The following is a 22,272-nucleotide window of genomic DNA, read 5'->3' on the forward strand; positions in this document are numbered from 1 at the left end:
AAATATTAAAGTAAAGTATAGATACCACAAAAAACATGTTAAGTATTTTTTCTTAAGTACTTTACACCTCTGATGTAGAGTGTGTGGCAGCTTGTTTTACCCTGATTTCCTGCCGTTACAGGTCATGAAATGGGCATGACCATGTTAGTACTGTAAGTCAGAAGCATTATTGTGGCCCAATATGGATTTAAAGGCAATTTTCTCTCCGCAATCCAAAATCATGAAACGTCTACAATCCCGATTGACTTCCATTCCCATGTGAAGGGCAAGTGAAGCCACAATACATTACAGAGCCCACACAACAATAATAATAACAACAAACCTGATTGGTTGGTCCCCATTCAACAATTATACCATTATCCAAGACATTTTACATCATCAAACAGACAATCTCTCAAAGGGCCTTAATTAATTAACACGACTCAACAAATACATGCATTTCAACAGCTTTCGGTTATTTAGCCTATCTATGATCCCTTCTATGGAGAAGTCAGGGAGGTGCTGCTATCTATGATCCCATCTATGGAGAAGTCAGGGTGATACTGCTATCTATGATCCCTTCTATGGAGAAGTCAGGGAGATGCTGCTATCTATGATCCCATCTATGGAGAAGTCAGGGAGATGCTGCTATCTATGATCCCATCTATGGATAAGTCAGGGAGATGCTGCTATCTATGATCCCATCTATGGATAAGTCAGGGTGATACTGCTATCTATGATCCCTTCTATGGAGAAGTCAGGGAGATGTTGCTATCTATGATCCCATCTATGGATAAGTCAGGGAGATGCTGCTATCTATGACCCCATCTATGGAGAAGTCAGGGTGATACTGCTATCTATGACTCCATCTATGGATAAGTCAGGTAAATGCTGCTATCTATGATCCCACCTATGGATAAGTCAGGGTGATACTGCTATCTATGACTCCATCTATGGAGAAGTCAGGGTGACGCTGCTATCTATGACCCCATCTATGGAGAAGTCATGGTGATACTGTTATCTATGACCCCATCTATGGATAAGTCAGGATGATACTGCTATCTATGACCCCATCTATGGATAAGTCAGGATGATACTGTTATCTATGACCCCATCTATGGAGAAGTCATGGTGATACTGCTATCTATGACCCCATCTATGGATAAGTCAGGATGATACTGCTATCTATGACCCCATCTATGGATAAGTCAGGATGATACTGCTATCTATGACCCCATCTATGGAGAAGTCATGGTGATACTGTTATCTATGACCCCATCTATGGATAAGTCATGGTGATACTGCTATCTATGACCCCATCTATGGATAAGTCAGGATGATACTGCTATCTATGACCCCATCTATGGATAAGTCAGGATGATACTGCTATCTATGATCCCATCTATGGAGAAGTCAGGGAGATGCTGCTATCTATGATCCCATCTATGGAGAAGTCAGTGTGATACTGCTATCTATGATCCCATCTATGGAGAAGTCAGGGTGATACTGCTATCTATGATCCCATCTATGGAGAAGTCAGGGTGATACTGCTATCTATGATCCCATCTATGGAGAAGTCAGGGTGATACTGCTATCTATGATCCCATCTATGGAGAAGTCAGGGTGATACTGTTATCTATGATCCCTTCTATGGAGAAGTCATGGTGATACTGCTATCTATGATCCCATCTATGGAGAAGTCAGGGAGATGCTGCTATCTATGATCCCATCTATGGAGAAGTCATGGTGATACTGCTATCTATGATCCCATCTATGGAGAAGTCAGGGTGATACTGCTATCTATGACCCCATCTATGGAGAAGTCAGGGTGACGCTACTCTCTCGAGAAGAAGACAAATATCCTCCCTTATCTTTCCACCAGAGGTCAGCCTTTTATTAACAAATAATGACGTATACACTCCTCTCAAAGACTAGTCCCTATAGACTAATAGTCCCCTGTGTACACCCACTGGCCTGTCAGAAAATTTGCTAATCACTCACTACATGAAGTCCCTATCAAGATCCCTTATGCAGACAACATGTCTATTGTGAAATTGGTTACAAATGCCAAAGTAGCAGTATGGCAGTGCGTGTGAAACTTGTTCTTAACCGTGACCTTTTCCGAGACAATAAGCTGGGAAACTTAAACAAAGGAAAATTCCATGTCATCACAGAGCGTTTTGAGTCTGACGCATGGCAGGCAGACTACAGAGTGTGGTTCCTTGACGAATGTGTTTGTCAAATGAGTGGCTTTTTTGACTGACAACAAACAGCAGACCACTAATGGCACCGTGTAGCAATCTAGGATCTTTGTTGACTAACTGAAGAGAGGCCTGGCAAATGATAGGCTGAAACGGAACGTTACCATACTTTCCAGTTGTGTGAGGAATTCTTAGCATTACTCGGCTTTAACTATGTTGTGATAGTGGAACTCCACCTCAATTTACCCCACATCTCCCTCGTGAATTGTCCAACAAAGCTGCTTCAACACAAATCTATTTTCCTCCCGTAGTTCTCATGTGCTCCTTCAACACGGCTCGACCCAAAATGTCCGCCAGTAACTCCTTCACAACGGTGTTATCAGTCAGAACCAGAGGCACCGTCAGAGCTGCGGATGTTGGGGTTGTTGTATGGGCCTGGTCCTTTTGGAGAGTTTGTACCGGAGGTACATGGAGGTCTTGGACTGGGAGGCTCTCCTCGGCCAGCACGTGTGGCCGTCGCCAGAGTAGTCCTCCAGACACTCACAGGTGTAGGAACCAGAGGTGTTGAAACACTGGGAATGACGGCTACACAGGTGAGTACTGTCCAGACACTCGTCCTTATCTGGGGAGAGAGAGGAGGATACGGTGACATGTTGAGAAGATGATGATTATCAGCACCAAGCAATAAAGCTTGTGTGGATTCTTCAGAGAATCAACATCAATACACAAGTATTGTTTTGTCAGTCTCATCCTAACTGAAACAGCCATGTCGAAAGTATCAACAGATCTGAATTCAAATCAGTCAATTCTCCATTGAATCTAACACTGAGACACGTGTGGATGTTTGTAGAATGTTTTCCAGATGTCCTAATCTACAGTACTAGACAGCATCTATGTCAGTCAGCTTTGTGTCTACTCTCCTCTCCTCTCTCACTGTCTACTCTCTCTCACTCCCCTCTCTCTCTCCTCTCTCTTTCTCTCCCTCGCTTCTCTCTCGTTCTCTCCCCTCTCTCTCGCTTCTCTCGCTTCTCTCTCTTCTCTCTCCTCTCTCTCCCCTCTCTCTCCTCTCTCTCTTTCCTATCTTGCTCTCTCTCCTCTCTCCTCTCTCTCTCTCTTTTCCTCTCTCTCCTCTCCCCCTTCTCTCTTGGCCCTTATCCCAATGCTACTCATCACGTTCAACACAAACAGGTGGTCTGTTGTATTAGCAGTCTGACTGTGTTTCAGTTACTTCTCCTTTGCCTGTGAGCTCTGAATTTGGCAACCCAAACCAAGCTGAAAAGCAGAGACCAAACCCATGCAGTTTTACAGTAAGACCTATGCTTGTTTTGAGTATTACTGGATAGCTTTTCCACCTTTTCACTGGCTCCGAGGTGAAGACATTATCGGCCAGCCAGCACACAGAGAGAGCCAGCAGGAAGTCATGACTTGACTTGGCCCCTGCCCGCAACTCACTGAGTGTGAAGTCAAGGGGTTGTTGAGTAACAACTAGTCTGTTTCAAAGCTCCAGGAAATAGGTGTTGCAATGTTCGCCAAGGAAGCATAAACAATAACAGCTACCACAGCTGAGCGAGCGGGGGAGGCAAGCTAGAGAAATACATTCAGGCTCTCACTGGGTTGCTGCAGCCAAAGCTCATCTACAGAGGATCGGTCTGTTTGACAATGAAACGTAGGCTAAATGAGAAGAACATGTGAGGGCGTGCTGTGAGGTAGTCATTCATTTAAACAGCACTGACACTGAGCAAAGTGGGTCTGTGGCTTACACACACACACACGCATGAATGCACACACACACACACACACACACACACACACACACAACCACAGCATATTTTACGAGACACATAGCCATCTGCTGAGAGATGCTGAAGGAAGAAATTATATTAATGTCATACATCGGGTAAAGTCATACAGACAGACAGACAGACAGACAGACAGACAGACAGACAGACAGACAGACAGACAGACAAGGCTTAGAGGACAGACTGTTTCTCTAACAGTTCCTGGTAATATTAATACTCGTATCTAACAGCTGTACGCTCCATGTTAATATTAATACTGGTATCTAACAGCTGTACGCTCCATGTTAATATTAATACTGGTATCCAACAGCTGTACGCTCCATGTTAATATTAATACTGGTATCTAACAGCCTTACATTCCCTGTTAATATTAATACTGGTATCTAACAGCTGTACGCTCCATGTTGATATTAATACTGGTATCTAACAGCTGTACGCTCCATGTTGATATTAATACTGGTATCTAACAGCTGTACGCTCCCTGTTGATATTAATACTGGTATCTAACAGCTGTACGCTCCATGTTGATATTAATACTGGTATCTAACAGCTGTACGCTCCCTGTTGATATTAATACTGGTATCTAACAGCTGTACGCTCCCTGTTGATATTAATACTGGTATCTAACAGCTGTACGCTCCCTGTTGATATTAATACTGGTATCTAACAGCTGTACGCTCCATGTTAATATTAATACTGGTATCTAACAGCTGTACGCTCCATGTTAATATTAATACTGGTATCTAACAGCTGTACGCTCCCTGTTGATATTAATACTGGTATCTAACAGCTGTACGCTCCCTGTTGATATTAATACTGGTATCTAACAGCTGTACGCTCCCTGTTGATATTAATACTGGTATCTAACAGCTGTACGCTCCCTGTTGATATTAATACTGGTATCTAACAGCTGTACGCTCCCTGTTGATATTAATACTGGTATCTAACAGCTGTACGCTCCATGTTGATATTAATACTGGTATCTAACAGCTGTACGCTCCCTGTTGATATTAATACTGGTATCTAACAGCTGTACGCTCCCTGTTGATATTAATACTGGTATCTAACAGCCTTCCATTCCCTGTTAATATTAATACTGGTATCTAACAGCCTTACATTCCATGTTAATATTAATACTGGTATCTAACAGCCTTACATTCCCTGTTAATATTAATACTGGTATCTAACAGCCTTACATTCCATGTTAATATTAATACTGGTATCTAACAGCTGTATGCTCCCTGTTGATATTAATACTGGTATCTAACAGCTGTATGCTCCATGTTAATATTAATACTGGTATCTAACAGCCTTACATTCAATGTGTATATTAATACTGGTATCTAACAGCCTTACATTCCATGTTAATATTAATACTGGTATCTAACAGCCTTACATTCCATGTTAATATTAATACTGGTATCTAACAGCCTTACATTCTATGTGTATATTAATACTGGTATCTAAGAGCCTTACATTCCATGTTGATATTAATACTGGTATCTAACAGCCTTACATTCCCTGTTAATATTAATACTGGTATCTAACAGCTGTACGCTCCCTGTTGATATTAATACTGGTATCTAACAGCTGTATGCTCCATGTTAATATTAATACTGGTATCTAACAGCCTTACATTCCATGTTGATATTAATACTGGTATCTAACAGCTGTACGCTCCATGTTAATATTAATACTGGTATCTAACAGCCTTACATTCCATGTTGATATTAATACTGGTATCTAACAGCCTTCCATTCCCTGTTAATATTAATACTGGTATCTAACAGCCTTACATTCCCTGTTAATATTAATACTGGTATCTAAGAGCCTTACATTCCATGTTGATATTAATACTGGTATCTAACAGCTGTACGCTCCATGTTAATATTAATACTGGTATCTAACAGCCTTACATTCCATGTGTATATTAATACTGGTATCTAACAGCCTTACATTCCATGTTGATATTAATACTGGTATCTAACAGCTGTATGCTCCATGTTAATATTAATACTGGTATCTAACAGCTGTATGCTCCATGTTAATATTAATACTGGTATCTAACAGCCTTACATTCCATGTTAATATTAATACTGGTATCTAACAGCCTTACATTCCCTGGTAATATTAATACTTGTAACGATCCTGACCTGTTTTATGTTGTTTTGGTATGTGTTTATGGTCAGTGCGTGTGTTTTGGGTGGGCAGTCTATGTTTTGTATTTCTAGGTTGGGTTTTGTGTTCAGCCTGGTGTGATTCTCAATTAGAGACAGGTGTGTATCGTTTGTCTCTAATTGAGAGTCATACTAAGGCAGCCAGGGTTTCACTGGGGTTTTGTGGGTGTTTGTTCCTGTGTCCACACATGGACGGTTGAAGGTTAGTCACGTTTGTTGTTTTGTAGTTTTGTAGTGTCTTGTTTGCTGTTTTCATTAAAAGATGGCTTATTTCCCTCAATCCGCATCTTGGTCCTATCCATGCTCCTCCTCGTTTGAGGAGGAGAACAACATTGACTGCCTTTACAGAAACACCCACCACAACAGGACCAAGCGGATTGAGGAGAGAGAAAAGGAACTAAAGCAATGGAGAGAAGAGGAATGGAGTTGGGAACAAATATTCAACGGAGAAGGATCCTGGGCTAAGGTTGGTGTGAATCGCTGCTCGCGGGAGGTGAAGAAGGCAGCCACAGCCCAGGAGCGCTGGTATGAGGAGGCAGCACATAGGAGAGGCTGGAAGCCCGAGAGGCTCACCCAAAAATTTCTTGGGGGGGGGGCTAAAGGGGAGTGTGGCGAAGCCGGGTTGGATACCTGAGCCAACTCCCCGGGCTTGCCGTGGAGTAAGAGGGCGTCGTACTGGTCAGACACCGTGTTATGCGGTAAAGCGCACGGTGTCCCCAGTACGCGTGCTTAGCCCAGTGCGGGCTATTCCACCTTGCCGCACTGGGAGGGCTAGGTTGGGCATCGAGCCGAGTGCCATGAAGCCGGCCCAACGTATCTGGTCTCCAGTACGTCTCCTCGGGCCGGCGTACATGGCACCAGCCTTACAGGTGGTGTCCCCGGTTCGCCTGCATAGGCCAGTGCGGGCTATTCCACCTCGCCGCACTGGCAGGGCTACGGGGACCATTCAACCTGGTAGGGTTGGGGAGGCTCGGTGCTCAAGAGCACGTGTCCTCCTTCACGGTCCGGTATATCCGGCGCCACCTTCCCACCCCAGCTCAGTACCACCAGTGCCTACACCACGCACCAGGCTTCCAGTGCATCTCCAGAGCCCTGTTCCTCTTCCACGCACTCTCCCTATGGTGCGTGTCTCCAGCCCGGTACCTCCAGTTCCGGTACCACGCACCAGGCCTAGAGTGCGCCACGAGAGTCCAGTGTGCCCAGTTCCTGTTCCCCGCACTCTCCCTATGGTGCGTGTCTCCAGCCCGGTACCTCCAGTTCCGGTACCACGCACCAGGCCTAGAGTGCGCCACGAGAGTCCAGTGTGCCCAGTTCCTGTTCCCCGCACTCGCCCTGAGGTGCGTGCCCTCAGCCCGGTGCCTCCAGTTCCGGTACCACGCACCAGGCCTATAGTGCGTCTCAGCCGGCCAGAGTCTGCCGTCTGCCTAGCGCCAGAGCCGTCCTGCCATGACCAGCCAGAGCCGTCCTGCCATGACCTGCCAGAGCCGTCCTGCCATGACCTGCCAGAGCCGTCCTGCCATGACCTGCCAGAGCCGTCCTGCCATGACCTGCCAGAGCCGTCCTGCCATGACCTGCCAGAGCCGTCCTGCCATGACCTGCCAGAGCCGTCCTGCCATGACCTGCCAGAGCCGTCCAGCCAGGACCTGCCAGAGCCGTCCAGCCAGGACCTGCCAGAGCCGTCCAGCCAGGACCTGCCAGAGCCGTCCAGCCAGGACCTGCCAGAGCCGTCCTGCCATGACCTGCCAGAGCCGTCCTGCCATGACCTGCCAGAGCCGTCCAGCCAGGACCTGCCAGAGCCGTCCAGCCAGGACCTGCCAGAGCCGTCCAGCCAGGACCTGCCAGAGCCGTCCAGCCAGGACCTGCCAGAGCCGTCCAGCCAGGACCTGCCAGAGCCGTCCAGCCAGGACCTGCCAGAGCCGTCCTGCCAGAGCCGTCCTGCCAGGACCTGCCGGAGTCCCTCAGCCAGGACCTGCCGGAGTCCCTCAGCCAGGACCTGCCGGAGTCCCTCAGCCAGGACCTGCCGGAGTCCCTCAGCCAGGACCTGCCGGAGTCCCTCAGCCAGGACCTGCCGGAGTCCCTCAGCCAGGACCTGCCGGAGACCCTCAGCCAGGACCTGCCGCCCCTTGTCCCGGTGCTGCCCCTTGTCCCGGTGCTGCCCCTTGTCCCGGTGCTGCCCCTTGTCCCGGTGCTGCCCCTTGTCCCGGTGCTGGCCGCTCATTTAGGGGATGTTAGTTTTAGGGTGGTCATTGGGAGGGGAAGACAGAAGCGGGGAGTGACTATGGTGGTGTAGGGACAGCGTCCAGAGCCTGAGCCACCACCGTGGTCAACTGCCCACCCAGACCCTCCCCTGGACTTTGTGCTGGTGCGCCCGGCGTTCGCACCTTGAGGGGGGGGGGTTCTGTAACGGTCCTGACCTGTTTTATGTTGTTTTGGTATGTGTTTATGGTCAGGGCGTGTGTTTTGGGTGGGCAGTCTATGTTTTGTATTTCTAGGTTGGGTTTTGTGTTCGGCCTGGTGTGATTCTCAATTAGAGACAGGTGTGTATCGTTTGTCTCTAATTGAGAGTCATACTAAGGCAGCCAGGGTTTCACTGGGGTTTTGTGGGTGTTTGTTCCTGTGTCCACACATGGACGGTTGAAGGTTAGTCACGTTTGTTGTTTTGTAGTGTCTTGTTTGCTGTTTTCATTAAAAGATGGCTTATTTCCCTCAATCCGCATCTTGGTCCTATCCATGCTCCTCCTCGTTTGAGGAGGAGAACAACATTGACTGCCTTTACAATACTGGTATCTAACAGCCTTCCATTCCCTGTTAATATTAATACTGGTATCTAACAGCCTTCCATTCCCTGTTAATATTAATACTGGTATCTAACAGCCTTACATTCCATGTTGATATTAATACTGGTATCTAACAGCCTTACATTCCATGTTAATATTAATACTGGTATCTAACAGCCTTACATTCCATGTTAATATTAATACTGGTATCTAACAGCCTTACATTCCATGTTGATATTAATACTGGTATCTAAGAGCCTTACATTCCATGTTAATATTAATACTGGTATCTAACAGCCTTACATTCCATGTGTATATTAATACTGGTATCTAACAGCTGTACGCTCCATGTTGATATTAATACTGGTATCTAAGAGCCTTACATTCCATGTTAATATTAATACTGGTATCTAACAGCCAAACATTCCCTGTTGATATTAATACTGGTATCTAACAGCCTTACATTCCCTGTTAATATTAATACTGGTATCTAACAGCCTTACATTCCCTGTTAATATTAATACTGGTATCTAACAGCCTTACATTCCCTGTTGATATTAATACTGGTATCTAAGAGCCTTTACAGCCTGCTGTACAGTATGGGGGATGTCCGTACCTCGACACTGCACTGAGTCCTGGAGCGTCCCCAACACGAAGCCCTCCCTGCACGCACACACAAAACTGCCAAAGGTGTTCTTGCAAGTGCGCCGGGGAGGGCAAACATCTGAGGCCCCGCGACACTCGTCCACATCTGCAAAACAGCACAACAAGGCCACAAAAACTCAACACCTGAGCATGCATAAATACACACACACACACACACACACACACACACACACACACACACACACACAGTGCTGTAAAGAACCTAGGGTTGTTTTCTCAGCACAAAACAATAATTACATATACATCAGAAAGAGGACATGAGGGCTTTGGCCATCTTGGGAGTTTTTTTGTACAGGTGCTTTGAAATGTCCACTGCTGTTGTTCAACAACAAGGAATCACAACACACAATAACAACTCATGTGATACTTTTCAGGTGATTCTCTCTCTCTCTCTGTAACTAGTACAATTATAATGTTATTCAAATGTAGATATAGTTGAAATGAAGACAAATGAGTGATACTTTATATCCCACAATATGATGTCACTTCAGACACTGAGGAGTTGGTCCAAGTACATAATAACAGGGGAGTTGAACCTGTCATGATGATTCTATGGTTGTGTCTTTGCTTCTGTTTAAGCTGCCTATGTTCTGGAGAGAAACCGTCCTGTTGTAACTAACCTGAATCAGCTTCTCAACCAGTTCATTATTTGAATCAGGGTTGGAGTGAAAACCTACAGGAGGGTATCTCTCCAGGAACAGGGTTAGAGTGAAAACCTACAGGAGGGTATCTCTCCAGGAACAGGGTTAGAGTGAAAACCTAGAGGACGGTAGCTCTCCAGGAACAGGGTTAGAGTGAAAACCTAGAGGACGGTAGCTCTCCAGGAACAGGGTTTGAGAGCCCTGCTGACTAGGCCTCTGCAGTACCTAGAGAAGGGGTGTTCTACTCTTACCCTAAGAGGTCTGGAGTACTGCTGATTTTCTGTTCTACTTGATAATTGCATTCACCTGGTGTCCCAGGTCTAAATCAGTCCCGGATTAGAAGGGAAGAATACAAAATAATAAAAAAAATATGTTCCACTGTAACTACCTACAGTATATGACTGTTATGAATTCTCTGAGGTCTCAGGTCTGGTTGATTAGTTCCTACAGCTACTCTCCTGTGGCGTGAGAATGAGGCAGTGGCTCTCAGGATCAACCATGGAGGCTGGGCCTCGTTAGCAGGACAGGAGGTGTCTGCTGCGAGGACTTTACGACCGCACCACAGATATCGAGCTAAGGGACTTCAAAGTAATAAGCGCTAGCTAGGCTGAGGAGAGGGCAAAGAGTAGAGTACAGCTACTGGGACCCGGGGTCTGTTTTCTTAACACTTGAGGTAATTGCGGGGTTTATCGTTCTGTGGACAGACTCAGTGGGTAGGCGCTGTTAGTAATAGCTGGGTGGAGATCGTTAACATGTCCTCTAGTAGTGTACATATGGGAACCTGTCTCTCCACCTGCTCTCTAATGGCAGCCAGAGACCGAACTAGTAGCTACACACTGTCACGCTACAATCATGGCTAGCATACAGTATACCCCACAGTAATGCCAAAGGAATGGACCAAACTCTGGGCTGTTTCCCAATCCCAATCCCCCCTTACTTCTTCCCATGGCATTGGAACAGAAAGAACTAGAGGGGAGGGAGGAGTTTGGTGGTTGCCATGGCAATGGGGCCAATGAGGAAGCCCACCTTTACAGGTCCTGTTGTCGGCGGCCAGGTGGAGGCCGGGGGCACACAGACAGCGCACCTCTCCCCCCCGGTCGATCTGGCAACCGAACTGGCAGCGTGCGGAGGAACACTCAGGCTCTTCTGGAAGAGAACACAGGATAAACTGGCTGAGAGTCAAGGCAGAAACGGATGGTTGGAACAAACACATGCCACCACGCACAAACCATGTGCTGTACTGTAATACTATAGACTCACAAGCAGTGATATGAAACCAGCTTGGTTTGGTCTTGTGTCATACTCATATTATATTCCTTGCTTAAGATTGACTACACCAGTTATGCTAACAGTTGCTCCTCTATATTGCCCCCACAGGGTTGGGGAGTAATGGATTACAAGAAAACTGTAACATTACCAGTAAAAATATTTTAATCAGATTACAGGTAGGCCTACTTTTGAAAAACTAGATTACATCTAGTATTACTTTTAAATTTAGAAAGGATGTTTTTACGTTACATTACTGAGGTTGGATCATCTAAAAGTTATGTAAGAAGTAACAATTTTGTTATGTAAGAATTAACAATTTTGGACAAGTAACCAGTAACTGTAACGGATTACATTCATAAAGTTACCTACCCAACCCTGACTGTACCATAAAGTAACCTACCCAACCCTGACTGTACCATAACGTAACCTACCCAAGCCTGACTGTACCATAACGTAACCTACCCAACCCTGACTGTACCATAACGTAACCTACCCAGCCCTGACTGTACCATAACGTAACCTACCCAACCCTGACTGTACCATAAAGTTACCTACCCAACCCTGACTGTACCATAAAGTAACCTACCCAACCCTGACTGTACCATAACGTAACCTACCCAGCCCTGACTGTACCATAACGTAACCTACCCAACCCTGACTGTACCATAACGTAACCTACCCAACCCTGACTGTACCATAAAGTTACCTACCCAACCTTGACTGTACCATAACGTTACCTACCCAACCCTGACCGTACCATAAAGTTACCTACCCAACCCTGACTGTACCATAAAGTAACCTACCCAACCCTGACTGTACCATAAAGTTACCTACCCAACCCTGACTGTACCATAACGTTACCTACCCAACCCTGACTGTACCATAACGTAACCTACCCAGCCCTGACTGTACCATAACGTAACCTACCCAACCCTGACTGTACCATAACGTAACCTACCCAACCCTGACTGTACCATAAAGTTACCTACCCAACCTTGACTGTACCATAACGTTACCTACCCAACCCTGACCGTACCATAACGTAACCTACCCAACCCTGACTGTACCATAACGTAACCTACCCAACCCTGACTGTACCATAAAGTTACCTACCCAACCCTGACTGTACCATAAAGTAACCTACCCAACCCTGACTGTACCATAAGGTTACCTACCCAACCCTGACTGTACCATAAAGTTACCTACCCGACCTTGACTGTACCATAAGGTTACCTACCCAACCCTGACTGTACCATAACGTTACCTACCCAACCCTGACTGTACCATAAAGTTACCTACCCGACCTTGACTGTACCATAAGGTTACCTACCCAACCCTGACTGTACCATAAAGTTACCTACCCGACCTTGACTGTACCATAAGGTTACCTACCCAACCCTGACTGTACCATAACGTAACCTACCCAACCCTGACTGTACCATAACGTAACCTACCCAACCCTGACTGTACCATAAAGTAACCTAGCCAACCCTGACTGTACCATATAGTAACCTAGCCAACCCTGACTGTTCCATAAAGTAACCTACCCAACCCTGACTGTACCATAAAGTAACCTAGCCAACCCTGACTGTACCATAAAGTTACCTACCCAACCCTGACTGTACCATAAAGTTACCTACCCAACCCTGACTGTACCATAACGTAACCTACCCAACCCTGACTGTACCATAAAGTAACCTACCCAACCCTGACTGTACCATAAAGTAACCTACCCAACCCTGACTGTACCATAAAGTAACCTACCCAACCCTGACTGTACCATAACGTAACCTACCCAACCCTGACTGTACCATAACGTAACCTACCCAACCCTGACTGTACCATAAAGTAACCTAGCCAACCCTGACTGTACCATAACATAACCTACCCAACCCTGACTGTACCATAACATAACCTACCCAACCCTGACTGTACCTTAACATAACCTACCCAACCCTGACTGTACCATAAAGTAACCTACCCAACCCTGACTGTACCATAAAGTAACCTACCCAACCCTGACTGTACCATAACGTAACCTACCCAACCCTGACTGTACCATAAAGTAACCTACCCAACCCTGACTGTACCATAAAGTAACCTACCCAACCCTGACTGTACCATAACATAACCTACCCAACCCTGACTGTACCATAAAGTAACCTACCCAACCCTGACTGTACCATAACATAACCTACCCAACCCTGACTGTACCATAAAGTAACCTACCCAACCCTGACTGTTCCATAAAGGTACCTACCCAACCCTGACTGTTCCATAAAGTAACCTACCCAACCCTGACTGTTCCATAAAGTAACCTACCCAACCCTGACTGTACCATAACGTAACCTACCCAACCCTGACTGTACCATATAGTAACCTACCCAACCCTGACTGTACCATAACGTAATCTACCCAACCCTGAATGTACCATGAAGTAGCCTACCCAACCCTGACTGTACCATATAGTAACCTACCCAACCCTGACTGTACCATAACGTAACCTACCCAACCCTGACTGTACCATAACGTAATCTACCCAACCATGACTGTACCATATAGTAATCTAACCAACCCTGACTGTACCATAACGTTACCTACCCAACCCTGACTGTACCATAAAGTTACCTACCCGACCTTGACTGTACCATAAGGTTACCTACCCAACCCTGACTGTACCATAAAGTTACCTACCTGACCTTGACTGTACCATAAGGTTACCTACCCAACCCTGACTGTACCATAACGTGACCTACCCAACCCTGACTGTACCATAATGTAACCTACCCAACCCTGACTGTACCATAAAGTAACCTAGCCAACCCTGACTGTACCATATAGTAACCTAGCCAACCCTGACTGTTCCATAAAGTAACCTACCCAACCCTGACTGTACCATGAAGTAACCTAGCCAACCCTGACTGTACCATAAAGTAACCTAGCCAACCCTGACTGTACCATAAAGTTACCTACCCAACCCTGACTGTACCATAAAGTTACCTACCCAACCCTGACTGTACCATAACGTAACCTACCCAACCCTGACTGTACCATAAAGTAACCTACCCAACCCTGACTGTACCATAAAGTAACCTACCCAACCCTGACTGTACCATAAAGTAACCTACCCAACCCTGACTGTACCATAACGTAACCTACCCAACCCTGACTGTACCATAACGTAACCTACCCAACCCTGACTGTACCATAACATAACCTACCCAACCCTGACTGTACCATAACATAACCTACCCAACCCTGACTGTACCTTAACATAACCTACCCAACCCTGACTGTACCATAAAGTAACCTACCCAACCCTGACTGTACCATAAAGTAACCTACCCAACCCTGACTGTACCATAACGTAACCTACCCAACCCTGACTGTTCCATAAAGTAACCTACCCAACCCTGACTGTACCATAACGTAATCTACCCAACCCTGACTGTACCATATAGTAACCTACCCAACCCTGACTGTACCATAACGTAATCTACCCAACCCTGAATGTACCATAAAGTAGCCTACCCAACCCTGACTGTACCATATAGTAACCTACCCAACCCTGACTGTACCATAACGTAACCTACCCAACCCTGACTGTACCATAACGTAATCTACCCAACCATGACTGTACCATATAGTAATCTACCCAACCCTGACTGTACCATAAAGTAACCTACCCAACCCTGACTGTACCATAAAGTAACCTACCCAACCCTGACTGTACCATAACGTAACCTACCCAACCCTGACTGTTCCATAAAGTAACCTACCCAACCCTGACTGTACCATAAAGTAATCTACCCAACCCTGACTGTACCATAACGTAACCTACCCAACCCTGACTGTACCATAAAGTTACCTACCCAACCCTGACTGTACCATTAAGTAACCTACCCAACCCTGACTGTACCATAAAGTTACCTACCCAACCCTGACTGTACCATAACGTAATCTACCCAACCCTGACTGTACCATAAAGTAACCTACCCAACCCTGACTGTACCATAAAGTTACCTACCCAACCCTGACTGTACCATAACGTAATCTACCCAACCCTGACTGTACCATAAAGTAGCCTACCCAACCCTGACTGTACCATAACGTTGCCTACCCAACCCTGACTGTACCATAAAGTTACCTACCCAACCTTGACTGTACCATAACGTAACCTACCCAACCCTGACTGTACCATAAAGTAACCTACCCAACCCTGACTGTACCATAAAGTAACCTACCCAACCCTGACTGTACCATAACGTAACCTAGCCAACCCTGACTGTACCATAACATAACATACCCAACCCTGACTGTACCATAAAGTTACCTACCCATACAACAAATGTCACAGTCTAGATCAAGTGAATAAGACTTGACCCTATTGCCCCGTGGACGACAGGGGGGTTCTGGGTAATTGATTATCCAGACTGGGGGTATGTAGCTCACGGGGAAGCTGAGCAGCCAATCAAGATCCAGAACCACTGAAACTTGACCCCTTGTCTAAAATAACATTTGACCCATATCAGCACGCCCGTACATGCAGTCCTGACACTGAGCCCTGTGGTATTCACAGTAGGATGAAGTTGCCCCCAAGAAACTGATCTACGATCAGTTTTGCATTGTACCCCCTAGTGTATAATGTTAGAGTTTAGAAGATGGTGAGCTGATCCTAGATCAGTGCCTGAGGGCGACTTCTACCCGGGCGTGGTATTCCATCAATGGTTGGGACATGATGTTCCAGGAAAGTGGGTAGAAACCGGTTTGAACTGGTACGTACTGGTGCAGGTTGATCCATCTGTCATGAGGTTGTATCCGGGGTCGCAGTAACACCGGTAACTACCCTGGGTGTTCATACAGCTGTTGGAGCACGGTCGCTCTGGGAGACCACACTCATTCACATCTGGAATCAACAACCGACAACAATCAGGATCAGGAATCATATCAAGATCAGCATGCATGAATCAATCATAATATCTGGAATCAATAACCAGGAATCAACATGCATGAATCACACAGTATCTGGAATCAACATGCTTGAATCATACAGAATCTGAAATCAACATGCATGAATCATATAGAGTCAAAGATAGCCACCTTGGTCACATTGCTGGCCCTTGTATCCCACAGAGCAGGAGCACTTGTCTGGACCCACACAGACTCCATTCCTGCAAGGCTTGTTGCACACAGCTAGATGGTCAGAGAGAGCAGGTAAACACATATGATAACCTCGGCTGGTGTATTGTTGCATTGTTGTTGTTTCTGGAGGACTTGCCCAGTGGACGCTGACTTACGTTGGCAGACACCCATGACATTCCTCCAGCCTAAACAGCAGGCAGTAGACGTGCCAAAGGTACAGAGCCCCAAGGACCCCGACGGCCCACCGAGACGCCCAGACACGTCCCTCACTGTCCTGGGGGGATGGATGGATAGGTAGATAGATGGAGGGGTGGATGGAGGGAGATGGAAAGGTGGGTGGATGTAGAGGAAGAGTGGGTTAATAGTTCATCAGCCACAATTAAGAAAGACCCCAAGGTTTCTGCACTACCATGGCTATAGTTGTTGTCATCAATGCCTTATTTGTGTTGCTACACTGTTTCTCTCTTCAACAGTATGACTAAACATATATGTATATATATATATATATATATATACAGTACCAGTCGAAAGTTTGGACACACCTACTCATTCAAGGGTTTTTCTTTATTTTTACAATTTTCTACATTGTAGAATAATAGTGAAGATATCAAAACTATAAAATAACACATTTAGAATCATATAGTAACCAAAAAAGTGTTAAACAAATCTTCAAAGTAGCCACCCTTTGCCTTGATGACAGCTTTGCACACTCTTGGCATTCTCTCAACCAGCTTCACCTGGAATGCTTTTTCAACAATCTTGAAGGAGTTCCCACATATGCTGAGCACTTGTTGGCTGCTTTTTCTTCACTCAGCGGGCCAACTCATCCCAAACTATCTCAATTGTGTTGAGGTCGGGAGATTGTGGCCAGATCATCTGATGCAGCACTCCATCACTCTCCTTCTTGGTCAAATAACCCTTACACAGCCTGGAGGTGTGTTGGGTCATTGTCCTGTTGAAAAACAAATGATAGTCCCACTAAGCGCAAACCAGATAGGATGCCGTATTGTTGCAGAATGCTGTGGGAGCCATGTTGGTTAAGTGTGCCTTGAATTCTAAATAAATCACAGACAGTGTCACCAGCAAAGCAACCCCACACCATCACACCTTCTCCTCCATGCTTCACGGTGGGAACAACACATGCAAAGATCATCCGTTCACCTACTCTGTGTCTCACAAAGACACAACAGTTGGAACCAAAAATCTCAAATTTGGACTCATCAGACCAAAGGACAGATTTCCACCGCTCTAATGTCCATTGCTTGTGTTTCTTGGCCCAAGCAAGTCTCTTCTTATTATTAGTGTCCTTTAGTAGTGGTTTAATGGCAGCAATTCAACCATGAAGGCCTGGTTCACGCAGTCTCCTCTGAACAGTTGATTTTGAGATGTGTCTGTTACTTGAACTCCGTGAAGCATTTATTTGGGATGCAATCTGAGGTGCAGTTAATTGCCCATTTCTGAGGCTGGTAACTAATGAACTTATCCTCTGCAGCAGAGGTGACTCTGGGTCTTCCTTTCCTGTGGCGGTTCTCATGAGAGCCAGTTTTATCATTGCGCTTGATGGTTTTTGCGATTGCACTTGAAACTTTCAAAGTTCTTGAAATTTCCGGATTGACTGACCTTCATGTCTTCAAGTAATGATGGACTGTCGTTTCTCTTTGCTTATTTGAGCTGTTCTTGCCATAATATGGACCTGGTCTTTTACCAAATAGGGCTGTCTTCTGTATACCACCCCTACCATGTCACAACACAACTGATGGGCTCAAACACATTAGGAAGGAAAGAAATTCCTCAAATTAACTTTTAACATGGCACACCTGTTAATTGAAATCCAATCCAGGTGACTACCTCATGAAGCTGGTTGAGAGAATGCCAAGCGTGTGCAAAGCTGTCATCAAGGCAAAGGGTGGCTACTTTGAAGAATCTCAAATATAAAATATATTTTGATTTGTTTTACAATTTGATGGTTACTACATGATTCCATGTGGGTTATTTCATAGTTTTGATGTCTTTACTATTATTCTACAATGTAGAACATAGTAAAAATAAAGAAAAACCTTGCAGTGGGTAGGTGTGTCCAAAATGTGGACTGGAACTGTACACAGTACACAGTACCAGTCCACATGTTGGACAACCTACTGTATAATTGAGAGTGCAGGGGCTCGCTGAGGCTTGTGGAAGAGGATCTATAATCAATTGGTAACACCATATTCATACGGAGTCACTATTACAAAGCATTGTAGTAAATACAGCAGAACTCACACACATTCTATTTCTATGACTGGAAGTCATCTGGAGCTGTTGTAACTACTTATGAAACACCTTCTAGATTCACATGCAGTGGAGAGAAGCCTTGACACACACATGCTGTATTCCAAATGGCAATAATTGCTGTTTCATTAAAAAGAGGGAAATAAACAAAACTGCAGGGGAGATTTGATACCATTTACTGTGTAGCTAATGTTAAACCTTTCCTACAATCTTCAGTCCAAAATGCCAGAGGCAGTCATTTTGAGGGGTACATACCTCCACAACAAAGTGGTATATAATAAGGCTAGGAAAAGGAGACTATTGAGTGATTACTCCCAAACCAAGTGGGTCTAACAATTCACAGACTTTAGAACATAGTAACTGGAAGTAGTAGAACAGTAAAGAAAAGTCTCTAAACATGGATAGTCCGGTGTCATGAGATTAATAACCTTCAGTCATGATCAGTAGATAAATAAATGATGCGATTTAGCCTGCATCATCACCGCACATATTAGCGGCAACTGCAAATTATAGTTGTTTCATACCTGCTCCTGTCCTGTTGAAAAGCCATGGAGAACGCAATAAAACGCATGGTGATAACCAGCAACCACTGGCGCACCGGACGCGCGCTGACAACCATCATATCACGAAGGTAATTGTCAGCTCATAAAACAGCTACATGTTATTTTCCTTATTTTGTGATGAGCTCATTTCAGAGACACGTTATTGTGCCAGCATATCTCCTGCGGTGAGTCTGGAGTAAGGCGTGGTCACCTCCTAGTTAATTTTATTATTGAGTGTCTTGGAACTTTTGGAATTTTGTCCAATAGGTGGGACAGGTTACCTGGCAGGAGAGAAAGAGAGAGAAAGAGAGCGAGAGAGAGAGATGGACAACTTTGAATATCACATTTAAATAATAAATACACAGACAGAAAATAGCGAGACAATTTCAGTTTTTATTCACACTAATTTAGTTATAATCTTAAACCCACATGAGGACGTGACTGACTCTGGACCAAAGGTCTTACCCATGGTTTGTCTCTATCATGTAAGAAACATGTATTTTTTATGGGAATAAGAGTTTATAGGCCCATTTTGTGATAATAAGCGCGAGAATCACCAGTGACAACGGCAGAACCAAAGCATTAGAAGTAACACGCGAAACCGTTAACTATTCCCAGGCATGACCAGTGAGCAATCAGTTACTTTAGACCCAGAGGCAGAAATCATGGTTAATCGCCTGCATGGTGGGCTGAACGAAACAAATAGTGATCACACCAGGCACTATATGGGACAGTTATAGGGAAACAAGCTGTGCATTGATTTGGGACATTACTTCAATGGGCAATGCAAAGTCATGCTTTTCCTATTGCTTCCTCTGATAAGGACGAAAGTTAGATGTATTTATTTCAAAACACTGAGCTGATTGCACCCCTATGTAGGCCTGCATTACATCACGCGTGTTTATCCTGAGAGGGAACAAGCTCCCCTGCTCCAAATCAACACTGCAATTTGTCCGACCCCAAAACAAGTAAAGACTTACTGTAAATGGCACATATTTGGCAGCGCTCTCCTAACCCCCTTGTGCTAATTATGAGATGACTGTGGTAGATAGATAGCCTCAGGGTTCCTCTGAGTATACTGCAGAGCCACCATCCACCACGCACTGTACAGGGAGCACACACATGTGAGGCATTTAAACCTCCCCAACCACACATGGCATCCAACCTCCAACATCTAACCAATCACAGTGATTAAATAATTTGGCATCGGGGGTGGTGGTGGGGGTGGACTGCGCTCTTTTGAGAAAAGCACACGCACAGTGTTTTTGTCAAGTGCACCGCTGCGCATCACCACGCGAGGTAGAAGAAACCACCCAGTAAAATCCCAGCCAAGCCTCAGACCTCATTCGTCATTATGATACAATTAAAGACAATCCTGCCTGGCAACGAAAGAAGGGAAGAATAAAAGAGAAGTGTAGTTAGTGACCATGGTGAACAGGAGGAGGAGAGGAAGGGAGGGAGGGTAGTCTGTGTGTGAGGATAGCGCAATGTGTGGCAAGTGCTGTGGCTCTTCCTGTCATTCTCTCTCTATCCCTATTGCTCCCTTTTGCTCTCTCTCTCTTTTTCCCACTTTCTCTCTGATGCTCTGTGGTTTTCTTCTGTATGGTATAATTCTCTCTCTCATCTCTCTCTTCTTCATCCCTCTCTCTCTCTCTATCTGTTTGCTTTAAAAGCCCTGGGGTACTTGAAGTGCACTAATGTACTGGAGGAGATTGTTCTTCCCTCGATTATGCCCACATTCATTTTTGTGGGAATGGTTCATTTGCAGCTCCAAAAATTACACCAAATCACCAAGTCCTCCTCTCCCACCACATCATAGCTATACAGTGCAGTGGTGGTCTGTCTCCTCAACCTGGGGGGCCGTCTCATACAGACAGAACTCCACCGCTCAGACACTGCGTATAGATACAGGCAGAGTAGATCAGCCTCATACAGACAGAACTCCACCGCTCAGACGCTGCGTATAGATACAGACAGAGTAGATCAGCCTCATACAGACAGAACTCCACCGCTCAGACGCTGCGTATAGATACAGACAGAGTAGATCAGCCTCATACAGACAGAACTCCACCGCTCAGACGCTGCGTATAGATACAGACAGAGTAGATCAGCCTCATACAGACAGAACTCCACCGCTCAGACGCTGCGTATAGATACAGACAGAGTAGATCAGCCTCATACAGACAGAACTCCACCGCTCAGACGCTGCGTATAGAAACAGACAGAGTAGATCAGCCATACAGCCAGACAGTGCACCCTAGCTCAGACAGAATGTATAGAAACAGAAAGAGAAGAATAGATCAGCCATACAGACAGACGGACGGACGGACGGACAGACAGACAGACAGTACACCGTGGCTCAGACACAAGGTATAGAAGCCAACAGTTCTCCATTAGAGTAGATCATTCATACAGACAGTTCTCCATAACTCAGACCCCAGGTATGGAATAGACAGTTGGGTAGATCAGGGGCATCATGGTAGGTGTAAAGGGAAAGGTAGGGCTGCCCAACTGGATCAAATGAAGAGTCTTTTACAGTCTATTGAACCCTTCTATCGGATGCACCAAAGCCTTCAGGGTTGAAGAAACCGGCAACTGTCAAAACAGGCACCAGACAGGCTGAAACAACATCAAACAGTGGTGGAATCTGATGTGCAACAAATCAAGTCAAAACTGTTGGAATAGCGACTGAACAACACACATATTCAGTATTTGAGTTGGAGAACCCACACTCCCAGGGTGTCTCAGGGGGAGTTGGAGAACCCACTCTCCCAGGGTGTCTCAGGGGGAGTTGGAGAACCCACACTC

At 45.5% G+C, this 22,272-nt stretch overlaps 1 protein-coding gene across 1 annotated transcript; it reads right to left on the reverse strand.

Annotated features, from left to right (window-relative positions):
* Window positions 1–1,440: 1,440 nt before the first annotated feature.
* On the reverse strand, window positions 1,441–16,922 carry LOC129845340 (nephronectin). Its single transcript, XM_055913229.1, has 6 exons — window positions 16,807–16,922; window positions 16,610–16,702; window positions 16,293–16,415; window positions 11,267–11,386; window positions 9,550–9,684; window positions 1,441–2,802 (listed from the first exon to the last, which is right to left on the reverse strand). Exons 1-6 carry the CDS (start codon window positions 16,820–16,822, stop codon window positions 2,582–2,584), a joined length of 708 nt encoding a protein of 235 aa, XP_055769204.1. The 5' UTR covers window positions 16,823–16,922; the 3' UTR covers window positions 1,441–2,581.
* Window positions 16,923–22,272: the final 5,350 nt, after the last annotated feature.

The sequence above is a fragment of the Salvelinus fontinalis genome, unplaced genomic scaffold, assembly GCF_029448725.1.
Source record: "Salvelinus fontinalis isolate EN_2023a unplaced genomic scaffold, ASM2944872v1 scaffold_0282, whole genome shotgun sequence".
Taxonomy (NCBI): domain Eukaryota; kingdom Metazoa; phylum Chordata; class Actinopteri; order Salmoniformes; family Salmonidae; genus Salvelinus; species Salvelinus fontinalis.

Excerpts from the sequence above, each read along its gene's own strand:
- LOC129845340 (XM_055913229.1), bottom strand. Across the intron at positions 11,387-16,292 it reads AGATGGATCAACCTGCACCA|AAGAGCCTGAGTGTTCCTCC; the intron begins GTACGTACCAGT and ends GTTCTCTTCCAG. Across the intron at positions 9,685-11,266 it reads CGACAACAGGACCTGTAAAG|ATGTGGACGAGTGTCGCGGG; the intron begins GTGGGCTTCCTC and ends GCTGTTTTGCAG.